The 22647-nt window shown below is 52.0% G+C and overlaps 1 protein-coding gene and 5 non-coding genes across 7 annotated transcripts; all 6 read left to right on the forward strand.

The window, feature by feature from the left end:
- Nucleotides 1-10205: 10205 nt before the first annotated feature.
- On the forward strand, nucleotides 10206-22192 carry DKC1 (dyskerin pseudouridine synthase 1). 2 transcript variants are annotated; one of them, XM_069811239.1, is made up of 15 exons: nucleotides 10206-10305; nucleotides 10876-10937; nucleotides 11247-11333; nucleotides 11913-12004; nucleotides 12548-12732; nucleotides 13239-13303; nucleotides 13882-14008; nucleotides 14393-14523; nucleotides 15503-15646; nucleotides 16110-16230; nucleotides 17516-17634; nucleotides 18778-18881; nucleotides 19343-19409; nucleotides 20171-20329; nucleotides 20834-22192. In XM_069811239.1, exons 4-15 carry the CDS (start codon nucleotides 11934-11936, stop codon nucleotides 20900-20902), a joined length of 1362 nt encoding a protein of 453 aa, XP_069667340.1. In that variant the 5' UTR covers nucleotides 10206-10305; nucleotides 10876-10937; nucleotides 11247-11333; nucleotides 11913-11933; the 3' UTR covers nucleotides 20903-22192. The 2 variants fall into 2 exon arrangements, with proteins under 2 accessions (XP_069667340.1, XP_069667341.1); XM_069811240.1 differs by lacking the exon at nucleotides 10206-10305 and adding an exon at nucleotides 10486-10574.
- On the forward strand, nucleotides 13406-13656 carry LOC138690799 (small nucleolar RNA SNORD17). Its single transcript, XR_011329589.1, has one exon. It is a non-coding gene; the product is annotated as a small nucleolar RNA SNORD17 (small nucleolar RNA).
- LOC138690798 (small nucleolar RNA SNORD83) lies at nucleotides 14214-14289 on the forward strand. The gene has a single exon (XR_011329588.1). It is a non-coding gene; the product is annotated as a small nucleolar RNA SNORD83 (small nucleolar RNA).
- LOC138690805 (small nucleolar RNA SNORA36 family) lies at nucleotides 14697-14831 on the forward strand. Its single transcript, XR_011329595.1, has one exon. It is a non-coding gene; the product is annotated as a small nucleolar RNA SNORA36 family (small nucleolar RNA).
- LOC138690800 (small nucleolar RNA SNORD17) lies at nucleotides 16479-16733 on the forward strand. Its single transcript, XR_011329590.1, has one exon. It is a non-coding gene; the product is annotated as a small nucleolar RNA SNORD17 (small nucleolar RNA).
- LOC138690802 (small nucleolar RNA SNORD83) lies at nucleotides 17954-18029 on the forward strand. Its single transcript, XR_011329592.1, has one exon. It is a non-coding gene; the product is annotated as a small nucleolar RNA SNORD83 (small nucleolar RNA).
- Nucleotides 22193-22647: the final 455 nt, after the last annotated feature.

Consider the following 22647-nt stretch of genomic DNA (forward strand, 5'->3'; position numbering starts at 1 on the left):
CAGCCACACAGGAGTGGCTGCTCCGTATGGTCCTGGCTGCCTTGTCTCTCAGGGCTGGTACCCAGCTCTGCTTGGTGAAGCAGGGACACGGTCCCTGCCTGTACCAGTGGATGCTCGGGCTCATCCCGCCTCCAGAAACAGGCTGCCGTGTTGCGGCACACTTGTCCGGTGACACAGGGTTAGGTCAGAGAGAAAGCTGTGTGCACCGGAGTCCCCTCTGGATCATTTTCAAAGAGGAAACAGGGCTGAAATCTTCTGCAGGTGACCGAGCAGTGTCCACCAACCAGCCCTGAGCAGCTCCAGGATGTTCTTCAGCTGCCCGGGAAGCCGTGAAGGGGCGGCTGTGCTGAGCGAAAGCACTGGGAAGGGGCTGTGGGCAGGTGGGCAGACGTGTCCGAGCCTGCCAAGCTCTGGTGCCCATTACTGGAAGCGCCCCTTGACATTTAGCTTGTGGGGAATGGGAGACCAGGCGCTGTTTCCTCCTAGCGCAATGCAGACCTGAGATGCATCACAGCCTCCCCCAAGCCACAGACGTTTCTGTGCAGGGGAAGGGCTGGACCAGCACAAAGCCCTCTGCCTCTTGGCCAGGGGATGCCCTGCCTGGTCACCACCCTGCAAAGAGCCCTGCTGCGGCAGGGGCTGCCTGGCCGAATCCTCCCGGGCGCTGGGGATCTTACTCTTTCTCGTGGCTCGGCTGCTAGGATTGCCTGGGCTGGGGGATCCAGTGATCACGAAGCTATCTGGTGTCTCCAGGAAGACAAAACACATCCCTGCCCTCCCTTTCCAGCATAGCCCAAGCAGAGATTATTTTGCAATCCAAAGTGTGCAAAGTGTTTCAATGCTGAGCCCCAGCCAGATGAGCCATGGGCCAGGGCCGCTTCTGAATCTGGCTTCTCCTGTGCTGGATGGAGAGCCCCCCGTATGCAGCCCCCACCTGAGCCAGACGTGGGAGATGTATGCAGGTATTGCAGCTGGGCAGACGGGCACCATTTTCGGAAAAAGCTGCCAGCACATAACAGAAACGGGCAGCAGCGTGCTGAAGGGAGCACCTGAGCAGGGACCGTGGCCAACAGGGAGCGAAGCGGACTCGGGAAAGCACAGCTTAACTCCCAGCTCAGCCATGGAGCTAGGGCCAAGCGGCTCACCACCTCCTGCACCTCGGTTTCCCCCTACGTAACCAAGAGGGAATGAACAGACCTAGACTTCCCTTTTCTGTCTGTCAGGTGTCTCTTGTCACATTTCTCCCTCCTACTATGTGTTCCACGATTAATTGCAGGCCTTCTCTCTGCTCTCTGTACCTCTTGCCTCCTACCCAACACTGTTACCAGCCTGTTTCTAGCCCGTGAGTGCAAGAGGAGCCTGGAGGCAAGGCGTCCTGCTTCCCGGACGTGCTCAGGGCGGCACGTTTCAAAGCCATGCCCCCCATCCCACTGTATGTCTGTACTCTCCCGCCAGCCCGCTCTCTCCAGGAGACGCAAGGCTTGCTCTCGATGGGTACTCCTCCTCCCAGGCTGCCTCAGCCGCTGCGTAAGGATGCTCCAAAGTGCTCTGCAGATCCTTCTTGGTCAGCCGGGCAGGGCTAGGGGAGATGACGGTCCAAGCAGCATCCTCCAGCCTACTGGGCACATCTGTTGGTGCTGAATGCAGTCAGGCACCCTGGGACTTTTCTAGGCCCCCGACCTACTCCAGTATCTTCTCATCCTAATCTGACTTTACAGGCTTTCCAGGGAACCCTGCAGACGAAGTCTGGGCCACAGGTCCCACCATGCCTAGCTGCAAAACGTGGCCCTCATAGCTGTCTTTCTTCTGCTCCTGGTGCTGACTGCCCTGATCTTCTACCGTCACTGCAAGCCTGTTGTGCGATTTGGTGTACTACTTACACAGAACTTGCTTCGTATAACTTGCTTAGCATTAGTAGCTAAATTTGCTGAAGCCCTAGGCTGCAAGCTGTGAACTTGCATCCAGATACACTGAACTTTTACCTAGTTAAGTAAAAGAAGGCCCCAGAGCTGGTTCGAGCTGGAAGACCAGGAAGCAAGGAAGGCCGCTACCGTCGTCAGCTGACGCAGCAACCTTAGAGAGAAGAGAAGAAACAGCCCGCCTAGAGACAACGAAGGGACCCAGTGAAGAACGGGAAGACCCCAGACCCTAATACTACTACTACTGGTCAGAACTGTTGCGTGAGGAGTGAGGAACTTGGACTGTAAGGGTATAATTGCCCAGGGGCGTCTTTGTTGGGCATCCCTCTTTGGAGGCACCCAGCTGGAGCTGCTCTGCATGTCAGATAAATATGCCACTTATTTACTCGGTGGATTGATTGGCGACTTGTCTTCTTTGAGCAGGAACCGAGGGCTAAGCCCTGTTGAGAGTGGCATAATTCCTGGCAGGCGGCATAATTCCCTCAACAAAGCCCAAGGCCACCTCCCAGCTGGGCAGTGGTGAGGCTGAGGACAGGGCCAGAAGTGGATCTGGAGCTACATGTGGATGATGCAGAAGACTCCAGCCAGGTGATCCCACATAAGTGCGCAACAGCTGCCACAGGAGAGGGACTGACGGGAGGAGCCTGCCCCGAGCAGCCCTGACTGCCCACCCCAGCCGCCTCTGAGCGGCAGAGCCATGGGTTTCTGCCTCTTCATCCCCATCCACTTGACTTACCTGCTGTGGAGGAGATAAGGGGTGGGCAGCTAGCCCTACGGGGCAGTCCTGGGCTGGAGAGCACTGCAGGAACTTCAGCCCAGGGGGCTGGAGTTTTCCAGGCAGTTCCTTGGGAAGGATGAAGTTTTCCAGCACCGGAGGGGTGGGCACACTGCCCCTCGTGATCTGGGGGCTCCCTGTCCACCCTGTTGGCCTCAGCCTGCAGCAGACAAGGCACCCAGCAGCCCCAACCAGGGAACACTCTTTGTGCTGCCCCAAATGACCCTCTTGTCCTCCATGTATGTGGCTGCACGACCAGGCTCGCTCCTCCGCTTGCTGTGCACGCAAGTAAAACCGGTTTGCACAGAGGGCACTGGCTTTGTCCCAGGGCTGAAGTTCCTTATGGTGGCTCCAGAGCGAGGGCAGTGGTGCGCGCGCAGGCGTGCGTGTGTGCGTGTGTAGTGAGAGGGGCTGGATGCTGCACACCAGCACAGGGAAGAAGGCCTGGCCCTGCCTCAAAATACACTCGGATCTATGAAAAAGGAGGGTTTCTAGTGTCCCTCTGCTCTCCCCAGTAGGGAGTTTTGCTGCAAGACTCAAAAGAGCTTCTGGGATCAGAGGGGTTCTTTTTGGCAGCATCGGGTGTGTGAAATCTGAGTCAGGATTGAACATCCCTGAGTCTGCCACCAGCAAACCCCCCGAGGCGAGCAGCCCTGACCACTGCCTGTCCCACAAAGATCTCCTGGGAGGGTGGGCCCTGGCTCACATCCCTCTCCCATCACTTCCTCGCAGTCACTAGGACACGTCTCTTCCACAGGCGTCCGCTGGTCCTGGCTGGCGGACTATCTGAGCGACGCGTGTTCTCACCTGTACGAGAACTTCCCACAGGCACTCCCGTACGTCCTCCCTGGCACCCTGGTGCTCCTCTGCTGCCTCACGTACGTGTGTGGTGGTCCCTTCCTCTGGGGCAGGTTTGCTCCTCTGGGTCCTGCTCTCTGGGTCATAGCTCCGGAATCCCCACTGTCATGAGCAAGACATGGCAGCGAGGAGGTGCACCTCTGGCCACCTCTGGAAGATGCAGCAGGAGAAGATTCTCCAGGGAGGATGCTGACCAAAAGCTAGTCCCCAGTCTACGAGGCCACAGTTAAAAGTAAGTTTAAAAAAAAAGCAGACAGGGCCCCAGAGCACAAAGCTCACATCAGAACTTTCCCCAAGTTTCCAGATCAGGGCGTCTGCTCAAGAAGTAAGCTTTCTGGCTCCATTTGTGTACAAAGTTGATGCATTCCCGGTGACACGGTCTGAATTCCCCTGTGGGATGTGTTACGGGCAGACCCCCAGCACCTTTCCCGCCTCTGAGCACCCGCCTTGTGAGGGGCAGGGCTGGGCTGCCTTGCCGCAGCAGAGCTCTCCCCTCGGTCCCTGCCCAGGCTATGCTGCTGGGGCTCTTTCCTCCCGGCAGCATTACAGCAGCTGTCGGAGCCGGTCGCATCAACGCCTGCAGCTCCCACACCTCCTCTTCCCCACGTCTCACAGCACTCCGGGCTTTCTGATAGCCCAGTCAGTCAGGAGCAGTTTTATTCCCACAGGGCAGGAGAAAATTGCTGTCAGAGCAAGATGGATTTTCTTTCTTTTCTTTTTCTCCTCCTCTTACTCCCCTGCTTTCTTGTTTCCTTTCTCTAGGGATTTATGGTCGTCTTTTTTCTTGTATTTCTTAGGGTAAATTTAGACCGAGGCAACCTGGGGAACTCGTCGAGCAGCAGCGTGGGAGTCCGGTGCAAGGAAACCTCAAAACCTGCAGGATCCCAGGGATGGCGTGAAAAATCCTTTCAGTGATTATCTTCAAGAAGATTCCACCAGAATTAATTTCCCATCCCCCAAGTCATTTTTGAGTGAGTTGTTCCACCCAGACAGAAAGATAGGGTAATTGAAAAGAATGTGGAATTAACACTACAGGCAGGGGGAAATCGGACTGCCTGGCCTCAGGTTGATCCCGGTTGGCATTAGAATAATCAAACAGACAGAGATAATTGCCAAACAGTGGTTAGAAATCTGATAAATGTGATTAGAGCTTTGGAGGAGATGAGAGTAAAGCGAACTAAAGTACAGGAATGCAGACAGAGGCCAGAGGAACACCCCAGCGACTACTGGGGAAGATTGTGACAGGCTTTGTTGGCGTATGGGGGAATGACTCTTCAGAATTTCAGTAATGAACTGGCAGCAAGTGTGTTTGTGGACCAAGCCACCTCTGACATCTGCAGCTATTTTAAGGATCACATGCTGGCGTGGCAAGGAGAAAATTTGAAAGATGCTGCATTACCTGGAGGTTCTATACTTGTACAATATGTAGATGATTCGTTAGTTGCCAGCAAGACATACGAAGATTGCTTGAAAGATACTATTTGTCTATGTACTGCTTTAGCAGAAAAATGTCACTGTGCATCTCCTTCTAAGCTTCAGCTGCGTCACCAGGAAGTGAAATATTTAGGATTCGTATTAAAAGAGGGACAAAGGTTAGTCGACCCAGAACGGGTCCAGGCTATTGTAGAAATACCTCGACCGGTAACAAAGATGCAATTGCGAGGATTTTTAGGTGCAGTAGGATACTGTGGCTATCGGGGCTAGGGGAGTTAAGTAAGCCATGGACAGAAGCTACCAAGGCAGAGGAAGTGGAGCCTGTACGGTGGGGTCCAAAGAGAGAAAAGGCTTTCCAAGCTATAAAAGGAGCTTTAGCTTCTGCTCCGTCATTAGGATCGCTAGATTACTCCAAGCCCTTTAAACTATTTGTGCCAGCAGAGTCCTTACTCAAAAGCTGGGTCCGCACCGCCGCCCTGTGGCTTACCACTCGACTCAACTGGATCCTGTAGCTGCAGGGAATAATTCCTGCGTTAGAGTGATAGCAGCAACAGTGACTACCATAGAAAGCAGGAGACCGTTAGTCCTGGGTCACCCAACAACCGTGTATGTCCCGCATGAAGTGGAACTGATTCTTAAGCAACATGCTACGCGAGCATTGTCCCCACAAAGAGCACATCGTTGTGAATTAACGATTTTAAATGCAGGTAATGTTACTTTGAAGAGACGTAATGTTTTGAATCCAGCAACTTTACTGCCCGCTCCCTCCGACGGTGAGCCGCATCATGACTGTGCTAAGGTCGTGTTCCGCTCCAGCCACCTACAGGAAGATCTGCGGGATCAAACTCTAGAGAACTTGGATCTAACCCTTTCCACCGATGGATTGTCATACTGTGTGGATGGAAAACAACACGCGGCTATGCAGTGGTGAGAAACTTAGAGGTACTTGAAGCAGAACCTCTACAACTCTCAGTGGGCGCCCAAGGGGCTGAATTAACTGCATGAGCAAGAGCAGCCTGGGTGGGGCATAATCAGCAGGTAACTATTTATACTGACTTTAAATATGCCTTTGGAGTTGTCATGCAACGGGTATGCTATGGAAAGAACGAGGGTTCCGTACCTTGGTGGGCAAAAATACTTCTCATGGAACTGAAATCCAAATGCTGTTGGAAGCTATTAAAGGCAAATCGCTGTAGTCCACTGTCCAGCTCATACCAAAGGATCCAGCGAAACTGAAAGAAATAATGAACTGGCAGATAAAGCAGCTGTGTGAGTGAGCGCAGGCAGAACACAGGAACAACCACAAACCCACGGATGAAATGCAAAGAGTGAATTTATTTTTCTTACCTCGCCAGCCGGGGCATCCCCGAAGCAGCACTCAGGCAGAGGCACACAAGCAGGGACGCAGGCACTGCTGAGCTTGGTCCATGCTGGAGGATCGCCGACCCTGCTGGTTTTGCGTGTTTATCAGGGATTCGCGCAGGTGTGGTTTACCACTGTGCTTTGACCTTCTGCGTAGCGGGGCAGGAATTTCAAGCGTGTCCAATAGGGTGCCTCTAAGTCTGCCATCTGCCTGTGTTACCTAAACACAGATGTTCTACCTGTCCAGCACACAAGGATAAACGACTATCAATATGATCTATTTATTTTTCTACGCTCCAGCTGCAGGTCACTTGAGGGTGTTTACAATCCTCCTCGCCAATATTCCGTTATTATCCTTTGACCTTAGTTGAACTGAAAGCGACAGAGAACTATACTTATAAACAACCCCTCCAATTCACTTTTCTGGAATAAGACTCTCTTAACTTGGACCAAATGTCAGGGTTGGGAATATACCACCGCCATGCTCACAGAAGGAACTTTCTGTTTCACTCGCAACCAGTCTGACCAATGTGCCTACCCGGCAGGAAACAGCTCATGCCTCATAACCCAGTGGAGAGATGGTTACTGGTTTAAGAACACCCACACTTTCTGTAAAGGTCAAACCCCATTTTTTTGAAACTATAAGCTTCAGGCCATGGAGGAACAACTGCAGTAGCATCCCAACGTATGACACCAGAACGAGCTACAAGTGGTGGAAAGGTAAAGGACAATGTAGTCTAAGTGGAACTCACATATCGGAAGACAAAGACGGTTTTGACCTTCCGTTGGGAAGATATGGGATTTTAATCTTACACACCAGTGTACTAACAAGTAGACATCACTCCCCACTGTGGGCCCTACAAGGCCATTATTTTGCCTGTGGCCGAAAAGCTTATAAAATACTACCAGCCAATTGGACTGGCAGTTGTTAGGTTGCCCGTGGGGTGCCCTATTTACACATTACTTCTAAGTTACCTCAGGGAACAATTAGAAACGTCACAGAAACTTCCCTCATTGAAACTTGAGAACAAACTCTCCAAAGACTAGAAGAAGCACTAGCTAGCACATGGAAAAATCCACCAGCAGAGGGAAAACTAATAGGATGTTCCATTTCAGGAATGATTCCGTAAGTGACCGGCCCCACCATGCCGATATACTACAAAGGGCCTTAGAAAAGGTTGCTTTAGAACTTGGAGACTCTATCAGTGATCGAGGAACAGCCATTGAATCCCTGGTTACAAAACTTGTTCTCTGGATGGGGATTATCCTCATGGTTTAGCAGTTTATTTAGTTCATTGCTAAAGAGTCTTTTAGCTGTGGTTACTATGCTTCTGGTGGCCTGCTGTGTTTTTACTTGCATTTGGAATTGTTTACAGAATATGCTTATGAAATTTGTACAAGGGTATCGAAGAGTCCTCATACAAGACCAACTATAGATGGGCAGGGATGCCTGAAAGAAACAAAGGGAGGACTGTTACAGAAGAAATGCAATTAACTGTATTCTTCTCTCTGAACAGTCTCGTTTAGCGTTAGTAGCTTGGCAGTAGAAGCTAAAGTAGTTGAAGCCTTAGGCCGCGAGAGCTGACTGAGAGTAAACTTTTTGATAAAACTAATGCTGCTAACACAGAACTAGCTGAATCCGGCAGATACGAGCAGAACGAAGAAGATGAGGACCAAGGAAACAATTCCAAGAGAATGAAGTAACTTCAGAAGAAGGCTGGCTCGGCGACAGTGAAAACCAGTAAGAAATCAAGAGACCGCTGACCAGAATTAAGTGATTAGACTTGGGGATTGGGTGCTGGGTATAATTGAGGGGTGCGATCTGGGGTAGGGGTCCCTCTCCAGAGGCACGCAGCTCGAGCTGTGACCTGAGAACTAATAAAAGAGGCATCAGAAACCTTCACTCGGACATTGATTGCATTTTCAGCAGGATCCTAGGGCTGGACCCTGTTAGGGCGGCCGGTGTGCATAAATCCATAACCGTGGCCTGACTACGTTTTCTGTAGAACAGCTGGCAACCTGGAGAACTGAGATTGCAAGATGGCAAATCCACTACAGCTGAGGGTAATTAGGAACAAGAATTAATGGTGGAGGTGGAGAAGGATGAGTTATTTGAACGGACTGTTTGCTCAGTTCCCTTCAGCTGCTATTCCTGACTGCTGTTGGGCACTTCTGCCTCTTGCCTTCTGCTTATTGGGACCTTTTCCAGTACCTAGGTGAAGGCAGTCTGTCTTTAGATGAGAAAAGAAAGGAACCCGCTGTCTTTGCTGCACCCAGCTGTTGCCTACAGGCCTAGCCAAATTTCTTCAGCTTTAAGATGCAATCTCAAGAAGGGGATGCTTTATTCTGGAAGCCAGAGACACCCCGGCGGTCCCCGAATAATTGTGTGTGTCGCACAAATAAAGAGCAATTCTAGTACACCCGGCTAATGGTAAATGAAATGAGCGCTTGCAGCAAACGCTCCCCAGAGTCCCCGCAGAAGGCCGAGGCTTTGGGAGAGAGAGCAGTCCCGTTTGCACAGCTAGGGGAGAAGACAGAGGCAAGAGGTAATTCTGGTATAACGGTGGTATTACGTGCACTTCTGATTTTAATATTTGGGTCGAGAGACAGCAGTTTTTTTCAAATGCTTTTCCAGGGTTTGTTCTTCAAATGTTTTTCAGGTTCCGCACTTAAATAAGTAGGAACTTGCGGTGTTCCTAGCCGAAGGGCAGCCATTCATCCCTACAGTACCTAAGAAGAGCCAATTAGCACAAAGCTTTTTTTTGCCTAGACAAAATTACAGTTGATAGATGCTTCATTCAGAATTTGATGTTATTTTATAGTGAAGTTAGCTACGGACGTGCCATGCCGTGAAGCAAAAACCCCAAATCCGTGCATCGGAAGTACTTATGAGCCTCTCCTTCTCAATTAAAACAGATGAAACTGTTACTCCACTATGATGTAGTGGCTATCCAAAGACCGTGACCGTTCTACCCTCGCTTTTTAGGGGCTCGAGCGACAGCTGGCTGTGTGAACTCCCAGACAAGAGACCTCTCTAAGATGCCTAGATTGTCTGAAATCATCATACTTAAAAACTGTGCACAGGTAATTCTGGGCCGCTGTCGAGAGCCCTCCTGGAGGCACCAGGGCTGGGAGCGACCGCAGCTGCAGTCATCGCCATTTGTGCCGGCAAAACGGAGCAAGCAGACAGCCTCGTCTGCCCGCAGGAGCCCGGGAGAGGCTCTGGGCTCTCTGCGGGCGCTGCTCCGGGGCAGTTTCCCTCTCCCGCAGTCCCGGGAGCTCCAGGGCCGCTCCTTCGCAGAATTCTCCGGGACGCCAACAGCCCGGGGCAGAACGGATGGCAGCCCGCTCGCTCCCGCTGCGGCGCTCTCTGCCTCAGGCGCCCGTTCGGGGCGAGCTGCGGTGACATCGGCCGGTGCCGCCCCCTCGCCCCGCTCGGCGGGCTGCTCTCAGGCCCTGCGCGGCTGCCGCCCTCCTCCGCAGCCTTCCCCGCGCAGGGCGCTCCCGGCCGCCGGGGTAGGGGGCGAGGGGGGGCTGCCCGGCCGCCCTGCGCTCCTGCCTGCGCAGAGGGCCGGGGCGTGCCGGGGCTCCGCGCCGCGAACGGGAGGCGGGCGCCTTTGGGGCACAGCTCGCCGCCCCGGGGCGGCTCGGGGAGCGGCTCGGGCCCCGCCCCGCGCCCCGTTGCCGCGGACGGACCCGGAGAGCGCCGGGCCGGAGCCCGCGGCGGGGCTGGGGCGCCGGGAGGTAAGGCGCGGGCCCCGGGAGCGCGGCGGGACTCGCCGCCGAGCAGAGGGCCCCGTCCCGCCCTGGGGCGTGGGGGGGGGAGCTGGCCCTGGCGCGGGGCTCCCTGGGCCGGGGAGGCTTCTCGGCCGCGGACGCTGCGCAGGGCGGCGAGACCCGGGCGCGCGGGGAGGCGGCCGGCCGCCAGCGGAAGGAGCGAGCTTTTCGCCGGGCGAGGTGGGGGCCGAGCTATGGGAGCACCGAACTATGAGAGCGCCCGCTGGGCAAATCGGGAGGGCAGCGGGGCGGGGCCGGGTCGGGCTGGGCTCGGGCGGGTCTCCGCGGGCAGAGCGGTCGGTTACTGCGGGGGAGGGGGCGGTCTCGTTCCGCGTAGCGCTGGGCGGGCATCGGTCACGTATCGGCGCGGGGCTTGTCGGGAAGGGGCAGCCCTTCCGGTCCCTGCGCGGCGGCGGCACCACGCGGCACGGCCATGGCGGATGGGGACGGTGCGCAGTGGCGGGAACCGCCGGGGTGGCCCCTCGCCTCTCCGGGCGCGGTGTGCATAGGCGGGGGGGGGGGGGGGGCGGGCGGCGCGCTTGGGGGTGCCTCGGGGAGTCCCGGCGAGCCCCGGCGGGGAGGCGCCCGCGCGGGGCTCGGGGCCGCCGTGGCGGCACGTGGGGGCGGGTCGGCGGCGCGTCCGGCCCGGAGGGGTTCGGGGCTGCGGGTGCCCTCCCTCGCCTGCGCCGCTCCCGGCGCGGTGGGGTTGGCAGGGCCTCGGCGGGGACGCTCAGCGTGTCGCTCCGGCAGGTTCCAGCGTGAAGAAGCGGCGGAAGAAGGAGAAGCGGGCGCTTCCCGATGAGGATGTAGCGGTGAGTGCGGGGCCGGGCTGGGGCTGCCCGGGGGCTTCCCCAGCGCGATCCTTGGCGGCGCGGTGGGACGGTCCGCGGGTAGGGCCGGGAGTAGCGGTGCCTCGCGGCGTGCGCAAACGCGATTCTCCCCGCCGTCACCGGCGGGAGCGTGGCCGCTCCGCGGGCAGAGGCCGCCCTGCGCGGTGGGCAGCGGAGCCGCCCCGTCGGGTGCGGTTCACGCGCCGCGTGGAGGCGGCGCGTGGCAGCGGGCGGGAGCGCGGGCCTGCGGATTTCCCTTCTCTGATCTCGAGTAACTTCATCTGCTCTCAGGACATTCAGCACACGGAGGAGTTTTTCATCAAGCCGGAGTCCCGGGTTGCCCAGCTGGACACGTCTCAGTGGCCCTTGCTGCTGAAGGTAGAGCGGGTTATAGACAACCTCGTGGCCCATCCCTGCTCCTGCTCCTTCTTCTGTCCTCTGTCAGTGCAGGCCCTTGGAGATGCACAGCTCAATCTCTGTGTAACCCTACTGCTAAGAAATAGCATGTGTGACACTCAAAGCAGAGGCAAACTCTGCATGCAGAAATCATGTTATAAAGTTTGTCTGGCAGGATCATTTGCATGCCTGCTTTCTAAGTTTACTGTCTCCTGTAAAGACCCCACCAGATTTGTTCAGCTATTTATTTTGGTCTGATAGTGGTCTGTGTAGACTTCTGAGTTGCTTAGGTTGAGTTTCTGGGGCACACTGGATTTATCCTGCATTGTAAAGGTTCGTATTCTGCTTTCCCATCTCTTTCAGTGCAGGACTTCTGTTTCTTTCTCTTTCTGTAAAACATTGTTGTGGTTTCATTGTTGGGCCGTTATCGTTTTGGAAGATGCTCTTTCACTTATATGTACAAATCAGATGTTGCGTAGCTAGGGAGGTGTATTGGGGCAAAGCAATGCTGAAACCAAGGTGAGCTCAAGAACACTTGTAACTTTTGCTTTGATTTTGTAGAACTTTGACAAGTTAAATGTGATGACAGCACACTACACACCTCTTTCTTCTGGTGCTAATCCCCTGAAGAGAGAGATTTCTGACTATGTTAGGTGAGTGCAATAAGGGCCAGAGTGGTTTATTTTTCTTTCACAGTTAATATCTTCAAAACATTTTCTGTTCTGGATTCCTCTTGTACCTTTCTGCTTGACTTGGTGTCTTGCTACTAACCAGTAAATGTCTAAATAGGACCCACTGGTCACTTCCTGTAAAGTCTGCTTTGTTCTGGGGTTGTGGGTGGTCTGTGATTCCTCAGTTGAAACACTTGAGGAATTCTCTGGGGTCTTGGGGAAAGTCTTTTAGCCTGCTAGGCTTTGGCGCACTGCTTGGAGTTTGTAGCATTTGGTTTGGTTTAAGTGCAGAGTAGTGATGAGCAGTCTAGGGAGAAGAGAATTCTTTGACTGTGGATTATATCACCTGTTGTGCCCAGAGCAGCTTGACATTTGCTCACTGGGCACAGCTGTGAGGCTCATAGCTTATTTGGCTGTATAGAAATACATTTCTTTAAAGCCATGACAAATATTGTCAAAGTTTTTGCGCTTTTGCTGTGTTTGCCCTGATGTTTAGGTCCTACTCTCTGTCATCTTGCCCTATAGGTCTGGCTTTATTAACCTCGACAAACCTTCCAATCCATCTTCCCATGAGGTGGTTGCATGGATCCGACGCATCCTTCGGGTAGAGAAGACTGGACACAGTGGCACTCTGGATCCTAAGGTGACTGGATGCCTCATTGTGTGCATTGAGAGGGCAACACGACTGGTCAAATCTCAGCAGAGTGCAGGTATGTTTATTGCCAGGACCATTTACAGTCTAAATGACTGGGGAGGTGTGGAGTTCTTTTGGAGACAAAATGGAGATTTCTAGTGTTTGAAAGGGCTACCCTTGGTCTTCAGTGCCTTGAGCTTAAGGGCTGCTTATCCTCACTCCAAGCCAGTGAGGGCACATCCACAGTGTCACAAGTTTTTTTTATTTTTATTGCTTCTTGGGCTTGTGCTGTTTTAAGTCAGTGAAAACACTTCTGACAGACTGGTTTCATGGACTAACTGAACTTAATGGCCTTGGCCTCTACCAGTCTAGTGAAATAAAACTTGGTGAAGAAATAAATGTAGCTTAGATTTATTTTGTTGGAAGAATAACCAACTCTGTCATAAACTGGGTGCAATTCCTAGGAGAGGTGGTTGTGAAAATTTCAGGGCTTTGTGGATGTGTGGCTGTGAAGCATTGTGGACCTTGAGGTCAATATTAAATGTAAGTGGCCACTCCTGACTGCTCTTGTCGTTCTTTCAGGCAAAGAGTATGTGGGAATTGTTCGGCTGCACAATGCAATTGAAAATGAGGCTCAGCTTGCCAGGGTAAGTCTCGGCATGCTCTTAGCCATGCTGGCACTTTACATGCAAAGTGTTCAGCATCGGTGGGAGATGAGAGGGTAGGAGTGGAGCTCAGGTGCACTCTGTGTGAGGTGATGACAAAGTTTATCCATTCTCTGAGTGCAGTGGCACTGCCCTCCTGCAGCACCCTGATTCCTGTTCTAGGGACTGGGTGCTGTGCAGCCTCCAGAGACTCTCCAGTCTCCCAGTGTCCCACTGGGGGCTGCTGTGGTGTGTGGCTGGCTGCCTGCAGGAGTGAAGTGGTGCTGGCAGGGTTGGAGCCCCTCTTTGGGGGGGGGGCTCCATCCTCACTGAGATGAGGGATGATGTCTGATCACATACTGCCACCTGATGAAAAAGCCCAGCTGTGCTCACTGGCAGCTGGGGTAGCATTTTGACCACATCACTGGTTCATATCGGCTTTATTAAATATGACATCACCAAATTATGATGGACCATGTGGTTTCTTACTCATGGAAGTGGTCGTAGTTGCTGGGGACCCCAAGGTGCTCCTTCCTGAGGGCATAGGTATGAGCTGTTAATTCTTCTGCTTCTACCCTCAGGCAATAGAAACTCTGACAGGTGCACTGTTTCAGCGACCACCCCTCATTGCTGCTGTCAAACGACAACTGAGAGTCAGAACCATTTATGAGAGCAAGCTGGTGGAGTATGATCCTGAGAGAAGATTAGGTAAAACAGGGCTTTCCTGCCTTCTTCCTATTAAGCTGACAGCTGATAAAATTTCCTGTGAAATCGGCTGCTTCCTGTTCTTGGCAGATGTCTTAAGACCTAAATCCTCACCACCATCAAGCAGTAGCTGCTTCATGCATTACTTTGGTGTGCTGAGAAGCAAATCCCATCTATTTTTTGTACTGCTTGCATCCTTCATTGAAGAGCCAAATGATGTCAATTAGATGGCATTAGCACTCAGTGCAAAGATGACATTGATCTATCACCCCAGGCTGATGGCTCTATGAAGGGTTGGACATACCACTTCTCATGAAGGGAGCTTTTAGATGTATTTCATTTCTAGATATGTATTTAAATACTCTTTTGTTCTATCTTGCATTTCAGGTATCTTCTGGGTGAGCTGTGAAGCAGGCACATATATTCGAACACTCTGTGTTCACCTTGGTTTGCTGCTTGGTGTGGGGGGCCAGATGCAAGAGCTCCGCAGAGTGCGCTCAGGCATCCTGGGAGAGAAGGTAGAGTAGTAGCTCTGACTATAACTAGCAAATTTGAAATTGTCAGAATTGCAAGAGTTCCTTGGAACTGTGTTAGTTTTACAGTGTTAGGAGGAGGTATAGGTGCATGGTGGCTGGGAGGAGTTCTGTGAATAGCCCTGAAAACATGGGAGCTCTTGCTATAGACTGTCTGTAACCAAAGTGTTGAGTTCAGTTCAGGGTGTTGCCCCTGTTCTGGTAATTAAGCTTTGGGACAGTAAGTGACTGGGAAGTGCACCATGGTGACTGAAAGTTTTTTTTATGCCACTTGTGTTTCTCAGCCTACAAACCACGCACATGCTACAAGTTCAGGCGTGTGAGCTGTCTGCTTAGCAATCTGTGACTGCTTGGTGTCAGGGCACGATGCAGGGAACATGCTTCACTTAAATGAACCTGGGAGATGCAGTCTTGTGTGATCTTGAACACTCATACAGTCTCTTCAGCTCCAGAATTAATTTCTTTCCTTGCAAAGTAGGCATATCAGAGTGCAAGTGCGGCTCCACCTGTCTCTGCTCTTACCACAGCTGTAATCACTGGCATGACTGAAATGAATTCCAAGTGTTGGGTGCTTACAACTGCTTCAAGAATTTATTCCATGTCACAGATTGAAGACCTGGTTGATTTAAACTTCTACTCGTTATTCTTTGTCTAGAAATCCCAGGTATTTGTTTAAAGTTTGGTCATATTCCAAAGTTTCATGTAGACAGACCTTATACACTAGATCCAAGTGCTGTCTGAGATTAGAAAGGCTGAAGTCTGTGGTAGCACAAGTCAGGCTGACCTCAAGCTGTTGATGGAAAGTATTCTTGCCTCTTTTAGGTTGCTTCTTTGGTGCTTCTGAGTTGGGCATCTGTTTTTCACTCCCTTTCAGCACACTTTGCTGTTGGACTTCAGCTGTTTTCTTGTGTATGCTTCAAGTTGGTGGCTTGTAGGAGGGTTTAGAGGGGTTGTGTCTTTGCAGGACAACATGGTGACTATGCACGATGTACTGGATGCACAGTGGCAATACGACAACAACAAGGATGACAGCTATCTGCGAAGAGTTATCCTGCCATTGGAGAAACTGCTGACTTCCCACAAGCGGCTAGTCATGAAAGACAGTGCGGTGAGTTCCTGAGATAGTGCCAGTTGACAGCCAGAGGCTGCAAAGTATCCTCCTAACTTGTACAGCTAATGTAATAAATGGAGGATCAGGATCCACATGGTGTGCAGTGCTGTCCTGATTATGAGCTGTGTAGGATCTAGTATGGGCCACTGCCAGGTCAGCAGTAAGATGCAAGAGCCAAGAATTAAGTGGCAGAGAAGCTGCTCTTCCTGCTATCACTTCAGGAGGATGCTGATGATTATAAGAGATCTACCTCGCATGTTGTTTTCTGTGATGGGTGCTTTGCTTTGCTTGCTTTTTCCACAGCCCCCAAGTTTTCTATAGTGGACAATAAGAAATAGAAACAGAGGGATGTTATTGCTGGGACAGTAATGGCAATGGGAAACTAAAATATTAGAGGCACTTCTTACCTTGTTTTTATTCTCTAATAGTTTATAAGCCCTCCTGTTCCCCACATTTTCAGGTTAATGCCATTTGCTATGGAGCCAAGATCATGCTGCCTGGTGTCCTGAGGTACGAAGATGGTATTGAGGTTAATCAGGAGATTGTTGTCATCACCACAAAAGGAGAAGCTATCTGCCTAGGTATGAAACTCTTGTGCCCAGCTAACTGCAGAAATAACAGACTGCGTTCCAGTGAATGCACAACAAATGAGTCCCCATATGCAGAAGGTTTAAACAGTGCTTCCTGATGGGGACTGTGGGTTAGTATGGCCCAAGGCAGCTGGTACTGGGCAGGATATTAAGAAACAGCAGCTGCATCAGTCCTTGGCAAGGTGTGAAGAGTTCCTCAGTCTGGTTTCAGCTGCATGATGCTCAGGTGTGCTCTGTGTGTGAGGTGATGACAAAGTTTATCCATTCTCTGAGTGCAGTGGCGCCGCCCTCCTGCAGCACCCCGATTCCTGTTCTAGGGTCTGGGTGCTGTGCAGCCTCCAGAGACTCTCCAGTCTCCCAGTGTCCTACTGGGGGCTGCTGTGGTGTGTGGCTGGCTGGCTGCCTGCAGGAGTGAAGTGGTGCTGGCAGGGTTGGAGCCCCTCTTTGGGGGGGGGGCTCCATCCTCACTGAGATGAGGGATGATGTCTGATCACATACTTCTGCCTGGCACATCACATCTCCTGAGCAGATCAGTGTAAAAGGGCTTGAGTAACTACCAGCTTCTGTGAAGTGACTTGAAAGGGTGCTTTGTTCTAACCAGGGTCTTCAAAGAAGCTGTGTAGATGATGGGTGCTGACATACTGTACAGATGGTCTTTTATGGTGCTCAGTGCTGCATGGTCTTACACTCTGTCCAGATGCATGGGACTGAGGGGCCTTGGAGGTGTAACACAGCCAAGCAGTTCCACCCTGTTGTTTGTACTGCCTGCACTCTGGTCATCTCGGGGACCTGGCAAGAAAAGCATAATTTATTGGTAGGCTTAGTCTCCTCTAGTTTGTCTCTGCAAGGTTTTGGGAGCTGATGAAGGAGCAACACTGCTCCTTTCTATAGTGGTGTGGTTCTCTGAGCTGCCTGGAAGTGTTCCAGCAGCTGTTCACAGAGCTCTTCCCTATCCAGTGGTGGTGTTGGTGCTGCTCTGGGAAATGGTCTTACTGTGTTCACCGATCCAGAATGGTCTTCTGGTGTAAGCCAGAGAGGCCTGTGCTTATGGTGTCGTTAATCCATGACTGATGCTCTTGCTGCCTTTGAGCAGGGCAGCTCTCTGAAGCATCCAGAACTTGCCTCCAGTGAGGTTTTAGGGTGAAATGGCATTGGTGGGGTGTGTTGCTCCTCTTTGTGCTGGCAGAGGAAGAACAGGCTGAAAGCAGCAGGTTCCTGTGTCGCTGTTGCTGTTCTGCTGTTAAAGAGTTAATGAACTCTCTGCCTGCTTCTGCAGCTATTGCCTTGATGACCACAGCAGTCATTTCTACCTGCGACCATGGTATTGTTGCAAAGATCAAGAGAGTGATCATGGAGAGAGATACGTATCCCCGCAAATGGGGTCTCGGTCCTAAGGTGAGTGGTGTGGGGGTGCGGTCAGTCCCAGAGCAGAGGTGGGAGCCTGGCTCTTGGGATGTGGGACTCTGGGCCCCTCGGGCAGAGCTGTGCTCATGTCTTCTCCAGGGCTTCAGTGTAATTCTGCTGTCCTTTCCTGGAGCCACAATGGTGGTGCTTCCCAGTGCCAGGGCCATGCCAGCCCAGTGACAGTGGGAGTGAGGCTTTCCCTCCCAGTGGAACCTGGGCAGCTCTATCCGAGGCCCAGCTGGGGCTGCTGCTGGTACTCAGACCACGGGCTCCTCAGGACTGTACAGCACCAGCCTTCCTCTGGTAAAGAGCCAAATGATGTGAAGTGGATGGCATTAGCACTCTGCGCAAAGATGACCTTCATCTATCACCCCATACTGATGGCTCTGGAGGGGCCGGGCAAGGAGCTGCTTTTCCTTCTGGTGCAACTACAACAGTGCCAAAATGCAGACTGTCTCGTGAGACACTAAACTGTGCCTGAAGGACAGGAGTAGTGGGAACACCTGTTATTGGGTTCCTCTCCTGTCTCAAATATGTGGTAGTCATGGAAATCAGCAGGTCAGCAGTGCTAGCTTAACTGCAGCCAGACTGGTGTTTCACTGTGGCAAGTGATGCAGCTTGGATTTAAAACTCAGTGTCAAGTTGCTGTGGCTTATTCCCATTCCCGTGGTTCAGGTGAAATGTAGAAAGCTCTGGAGATGCATGCACATCTATCTCACAGCAAATGTGAGGTAATGTGGGCCAGTTCAAGCATCTTGGAGTCTTTAGCAAAGCCTTTTATTTGCAGCTGGAGTGGTTCAGCTGAAATGTGGGAGGTCATTAAGCTGGAGGAACCCAGGCAAAGATCTGAGCTCCATGACGTGCAGAGTCATCTTACTCTGTTGCTGTTACTTCCCCCACAAATTAGTCCTTATTTACTGATAAAGATGCTTCCTTTCTGAGATTGTTAGGCTGCTGTGCAAGGGATGTGTTGTGTGATTTGTTAGAAGGTCCTTGGAGAAGTGTTAAATCAGTAACACTGTAGTTGGCTTGGCTTGTTCCTGGATTACCTCCTCTTAGGCTGAGTGGCTGAAGCCCCAGGGAGGATTTGTCCTCCCTGGAGCGGCAGTCTGATTTGTTGCACGTTGCTTTCAGGCCAGTCAAAAGAAGATGATGATCCAGAAGGGTCTATTGGACAAGCACGGAAAGCCCAACGAGAGCACACCAGATTCCTGGAAGAAGGAGTACGTGGATTACAGGTGGGTACAGGGTGTGTGGCTCCTGCATAGCGGGCAGAGGGGAGCTCTGTGCAGTGAGGGCTGGGCTGGGTGCTGCCATTTGTGCTTGGAGCATGTTAGACCTGGCCCAAGGCAGTCGGCTGTCTGGACCTGTGGGGTGCAGTGGCATTTCTTGCAGTCCCAGGGAATGTGCTGCTAGTGGGCAGTGCCGGAAGGAAAGGCCCTGAGCAGATGGTTGTCCCTTTCTAGCCTGTGTTTGTGGTTTTAGAGGGAGTCAGTCTGCTAAATTAAATGGGGGAGGCCTTGCTGTTACCCAGCCCAGCTGGCCCTGGTGCAGGCTGCAGGTCTTCCACACACCAGTCTCCCCACCCAGTGCTTGGCATGGATTACGGAGCCCTTGCGAGGGGGACAGGGCTTTGTACTTTTATAGAGCAGCGTGAGGCAGTGGCTGTCCTGCTTATCCTGGGGATCTTCTCTTTCAGGGATGCTTCCAAGAAAGAGGCAGCTGCTGTTCCCCGAGGTGTTTCAGAGCTGGAGAGGGCTCCAAAAGTAAGTATTGTTAGTGTTCTCTGGCTGTAACGTTGTTTGGGCCCTGATGAAGAGTGGATATGCACCTGTTCCTTTAGGCAGTTGGTATCAGGTGCTGGATTGTGTGCTGCTTTGGTTGGTTGTTTTACAGGTGAAAGTGTTTCGTATTCTGGGAGCCTAGTGCCCTGATGTGTGTTGTGGTTGCGTGGCCCATGAGCTAGCTGTCAGGTGACCTGTTTAGGGCCTTACCCCTGGGTGTTTGTCTCTGGGATGTTGTACTTTGGGTGCAAGTCCTGTAGCACAGTGAGAATGAGGAGCTCTGACTTGTGGCATACAAACTGCAGCATCCAAGGAAATACGTTGTATGGAGTCATGGTGGAGGCTTGTTGTGCCAGAGAACCTTTCTGGAGACTGCAGACAGTTGCAGAAATGTCTGTGCAAGAGTTGCATCTAAAGTTCCCTAAGCTGGAGCTTGTGCTGTGATCTAAGAATCTAAGTCAGGGCTTGTGCATGCACTTGGAAAGGTGCAGCAGTGTTTCAATCTCTGGAGCATTTGGGGTACAGGAAGCACTAAGAAATATGGGGTGCAATTCTGGCAGGAGCAAATCCTAGACAATGTATGCTGGAGGTGACCACTGGCAGTCTGTAGCTCACCCTCCTACTTGAAGCATTAACTGTGAAGTTTGGTTGAATTGGGTAAAATAGTTGCAATGGGCTTGCAAAGTTTTCCCATCAGCTGAGTTCCTTTGGAAGACGGTGTGTCTGACATGTTCCCCTAATAGAGGAAGCGAGAGTCGGAGAGTGAAAATGAGGAGGCTGTGACCCCACCATCCTCTGCCACCCCACCACCAGAGGAGCTGAGCAAAAAGGAAAAGAAAAAGAAGAAGAAAGAGAAGAAGGCCAAAGAGGCAGCTGAGAGTGGGGGAGAGCAAATAGAAGTGGTATGTAACTGGGTGGTGCCACAGTACTGTCCAAGCATGGCAGACATTGCTGTCTCTCCCTAATACCTCCAGGATAAATGTATCAGCATCCTGCTGTGCATGTCCCCAAAGTGCCAGGCTCCCCACAGTCAGAGAAAGATGTCTGTATAGGTGCACTTGTAAACTGAACTGGTTGAGGGTGGTGGGAGACTGGGCAGGTGAGGCTTGATCTGCAGTGGGGTAGGGATGGGGTGAACAGCCATCTATGCCCTGGGGCAGTTGCAGGGTACATGTTCCTGCCAGGCCATCTCTGTGCTCTGGTGCCCTGTAATGTGCCCCAGTGGGAGGATGGTTCCTGGCATGGTGCTGGTGTTTGGTCAGCGTGCTTGAGTGCTTGTATGGTGGTGACGGAGGATTATGGCCATGGGGAGCCTGCACTGTGCCTGGAGTGAGGCTGTTCCTGCTGAAATGAGCAGTGGGGGATTCCTTTTTGATTCCTGCCTGACCTCTCCAACCTCTTCACAGACCAGTGAGACCAGCACCAAGAAGAAAAAGAAGAAGAAACAAAAGGAGGTAGAAGAGAGCTTGGAGTAAGCGACTGGATCTGTCCAAAGCAGGAGACCTCATTGGTAGGGAGGGAGGAGTCTGAGGCCTTGAGAAAAAGAGGACTGGCTGTGTGGCAGAGGGGCCATCAAGTTCCAAGTTCCTTTTCTGCTGTGTATATGAGTTAAGTGGGTGTGGTTGCCCAGGAATACGCCCTGTTCCAGTACCCCTCCTCATCCTGTTTTAAGGGTTGCCAGAGGAGCGGGGTGCCTGACTGCACCTGCACTGGTTTGCTCTCTAAAGCTGAATGCCATGATGCCAATAGAAGTGGTATCTTCAGGGAAGTTGTAGCTCCTGGCTCTTACTTGGTGTCTCTATTTTCACCTTGAGAGGGAGGAATACTGTTTCTCTCCTTTCTTGTCCTGCCTCTTTCTTCCTTTTCTTCCAAGGTTGGAGCTGTTACCTGACAGTCACAGAATGTGTTGGTGTCTGGAGGACTGGCTTTGTTATGGCCCATCTGAATGGGTTTGGATGGGGACAGTCAAATTGGTTATTTGAAGGGCTCTGGTTTGCTTTAACCTGGCCCTGTGCTTGGCTTGACCCTCAGCTAGATGAGATCAAATAGTCCACCAGATATTCTTAAGTACTTTTTTTTTTAACTTTATCATAAAAGGATTAGAATGTTAAATTCCTGCTTTTCACTTTATAGTGCAGGGACCTGTTTGTTAGTTGTCGGCTGATCCCCAGACCCAGTGACCTTGTCAGTGTGTACCTTTTGCTGGCTCTTTGCTCTTCTCTACCCAGTTGTTGGAATGGGACCGCAGCGCTTTCAGTTGCCTTCCCTGGTTTTGATATCTAATATGCTCTGAAGGCTGCTGGGTGGCAGAAGTGAAGTGACCAGAAGGCGGCTGGCCAGTATGCTGTTCTAAAGGGCTGTTGGGACTGGAGTCCTTGTGAGGAAAAGCTTGGCTAGAGGGAGCTCTGCAAGGGGCACTGGATGTGGGGCTTGAACAGTTTCAGAAACACTTGTCCTAATTTCCTTATCTGGGGTGGCTCACTGGGGGCAGGAGGTCTCTTCTCTGGCACAGGGGTAGTGCTGAGGCAGGATTTTAGCCCCTTCTAATGGGGAAGGATCCAGGCTGCTTCATCCCTGCAGAGATTCTGTAATGTTTGTCTTAGCCTCGTGCATTGCTTTTGTCTTAACTGTGTGACTTTTCTCCCATCCAGTGTTGGAGATACATGCAGGCAGTGGGGCCAGCAGCTGGTGGCTGTCAGAGCCTGAGCAGAAAAAGTCCATTTTTATTTACTTTTTTACATAAAAATAAAAGCCCTATTTTTGAATGGGTGATTTTCTTGCTCATCTCGTTCCTATAAGAGGTCAGTGGTCTGTTTGTGGGGAGGGGAGGCAGCTTAATGCATGTGCGTGCTGCAGGTGGGCATGTAAATGGCTGCCCCTTCTGCCCAGCCTTTGTGCTGCTTTCCTGAAGAAGCTGCTGGTACAGAGAAGTGGTCATGTTGATGTGGACTATCACTAGAGGGGCCTTTGTTGCTGGTCAGGACTTTGCAGGTGGTTAGGGGCCACCCTCCACTTTGGTAAAACCCACTGGGGTGTGTGCTTGGAATCTGGGTATGCTCTTTCCTCCTTTGTCCGTGCTGAAGTGAGCTTCTGGAGAGGTCTGACGGTGGCTGGAGGGACTGTTTGGCCCTGGCCTGCTGAACCTTGAGCGTCAGAGTCAGAGAGGCAGGAGCAGACTTCAGCTGTGAGCAAGTGCTCAGCTTAAGAGGCAAAACACCAG

Source organism: Haliaeetus albicilla, chromosome 23 (assembly GCF_947461875.1).
Source record: "Haliaeetus albicilla chromosome 23, bHalAlb1.1, whole genome shotgun sequence".
Classification (NCBI taxonomy): Eukaryota; Metazoa; Chordata; class Aves; order Accipitriformes; family Accipitridae; genus Haliaeetus; species Haliaeetus albicilla.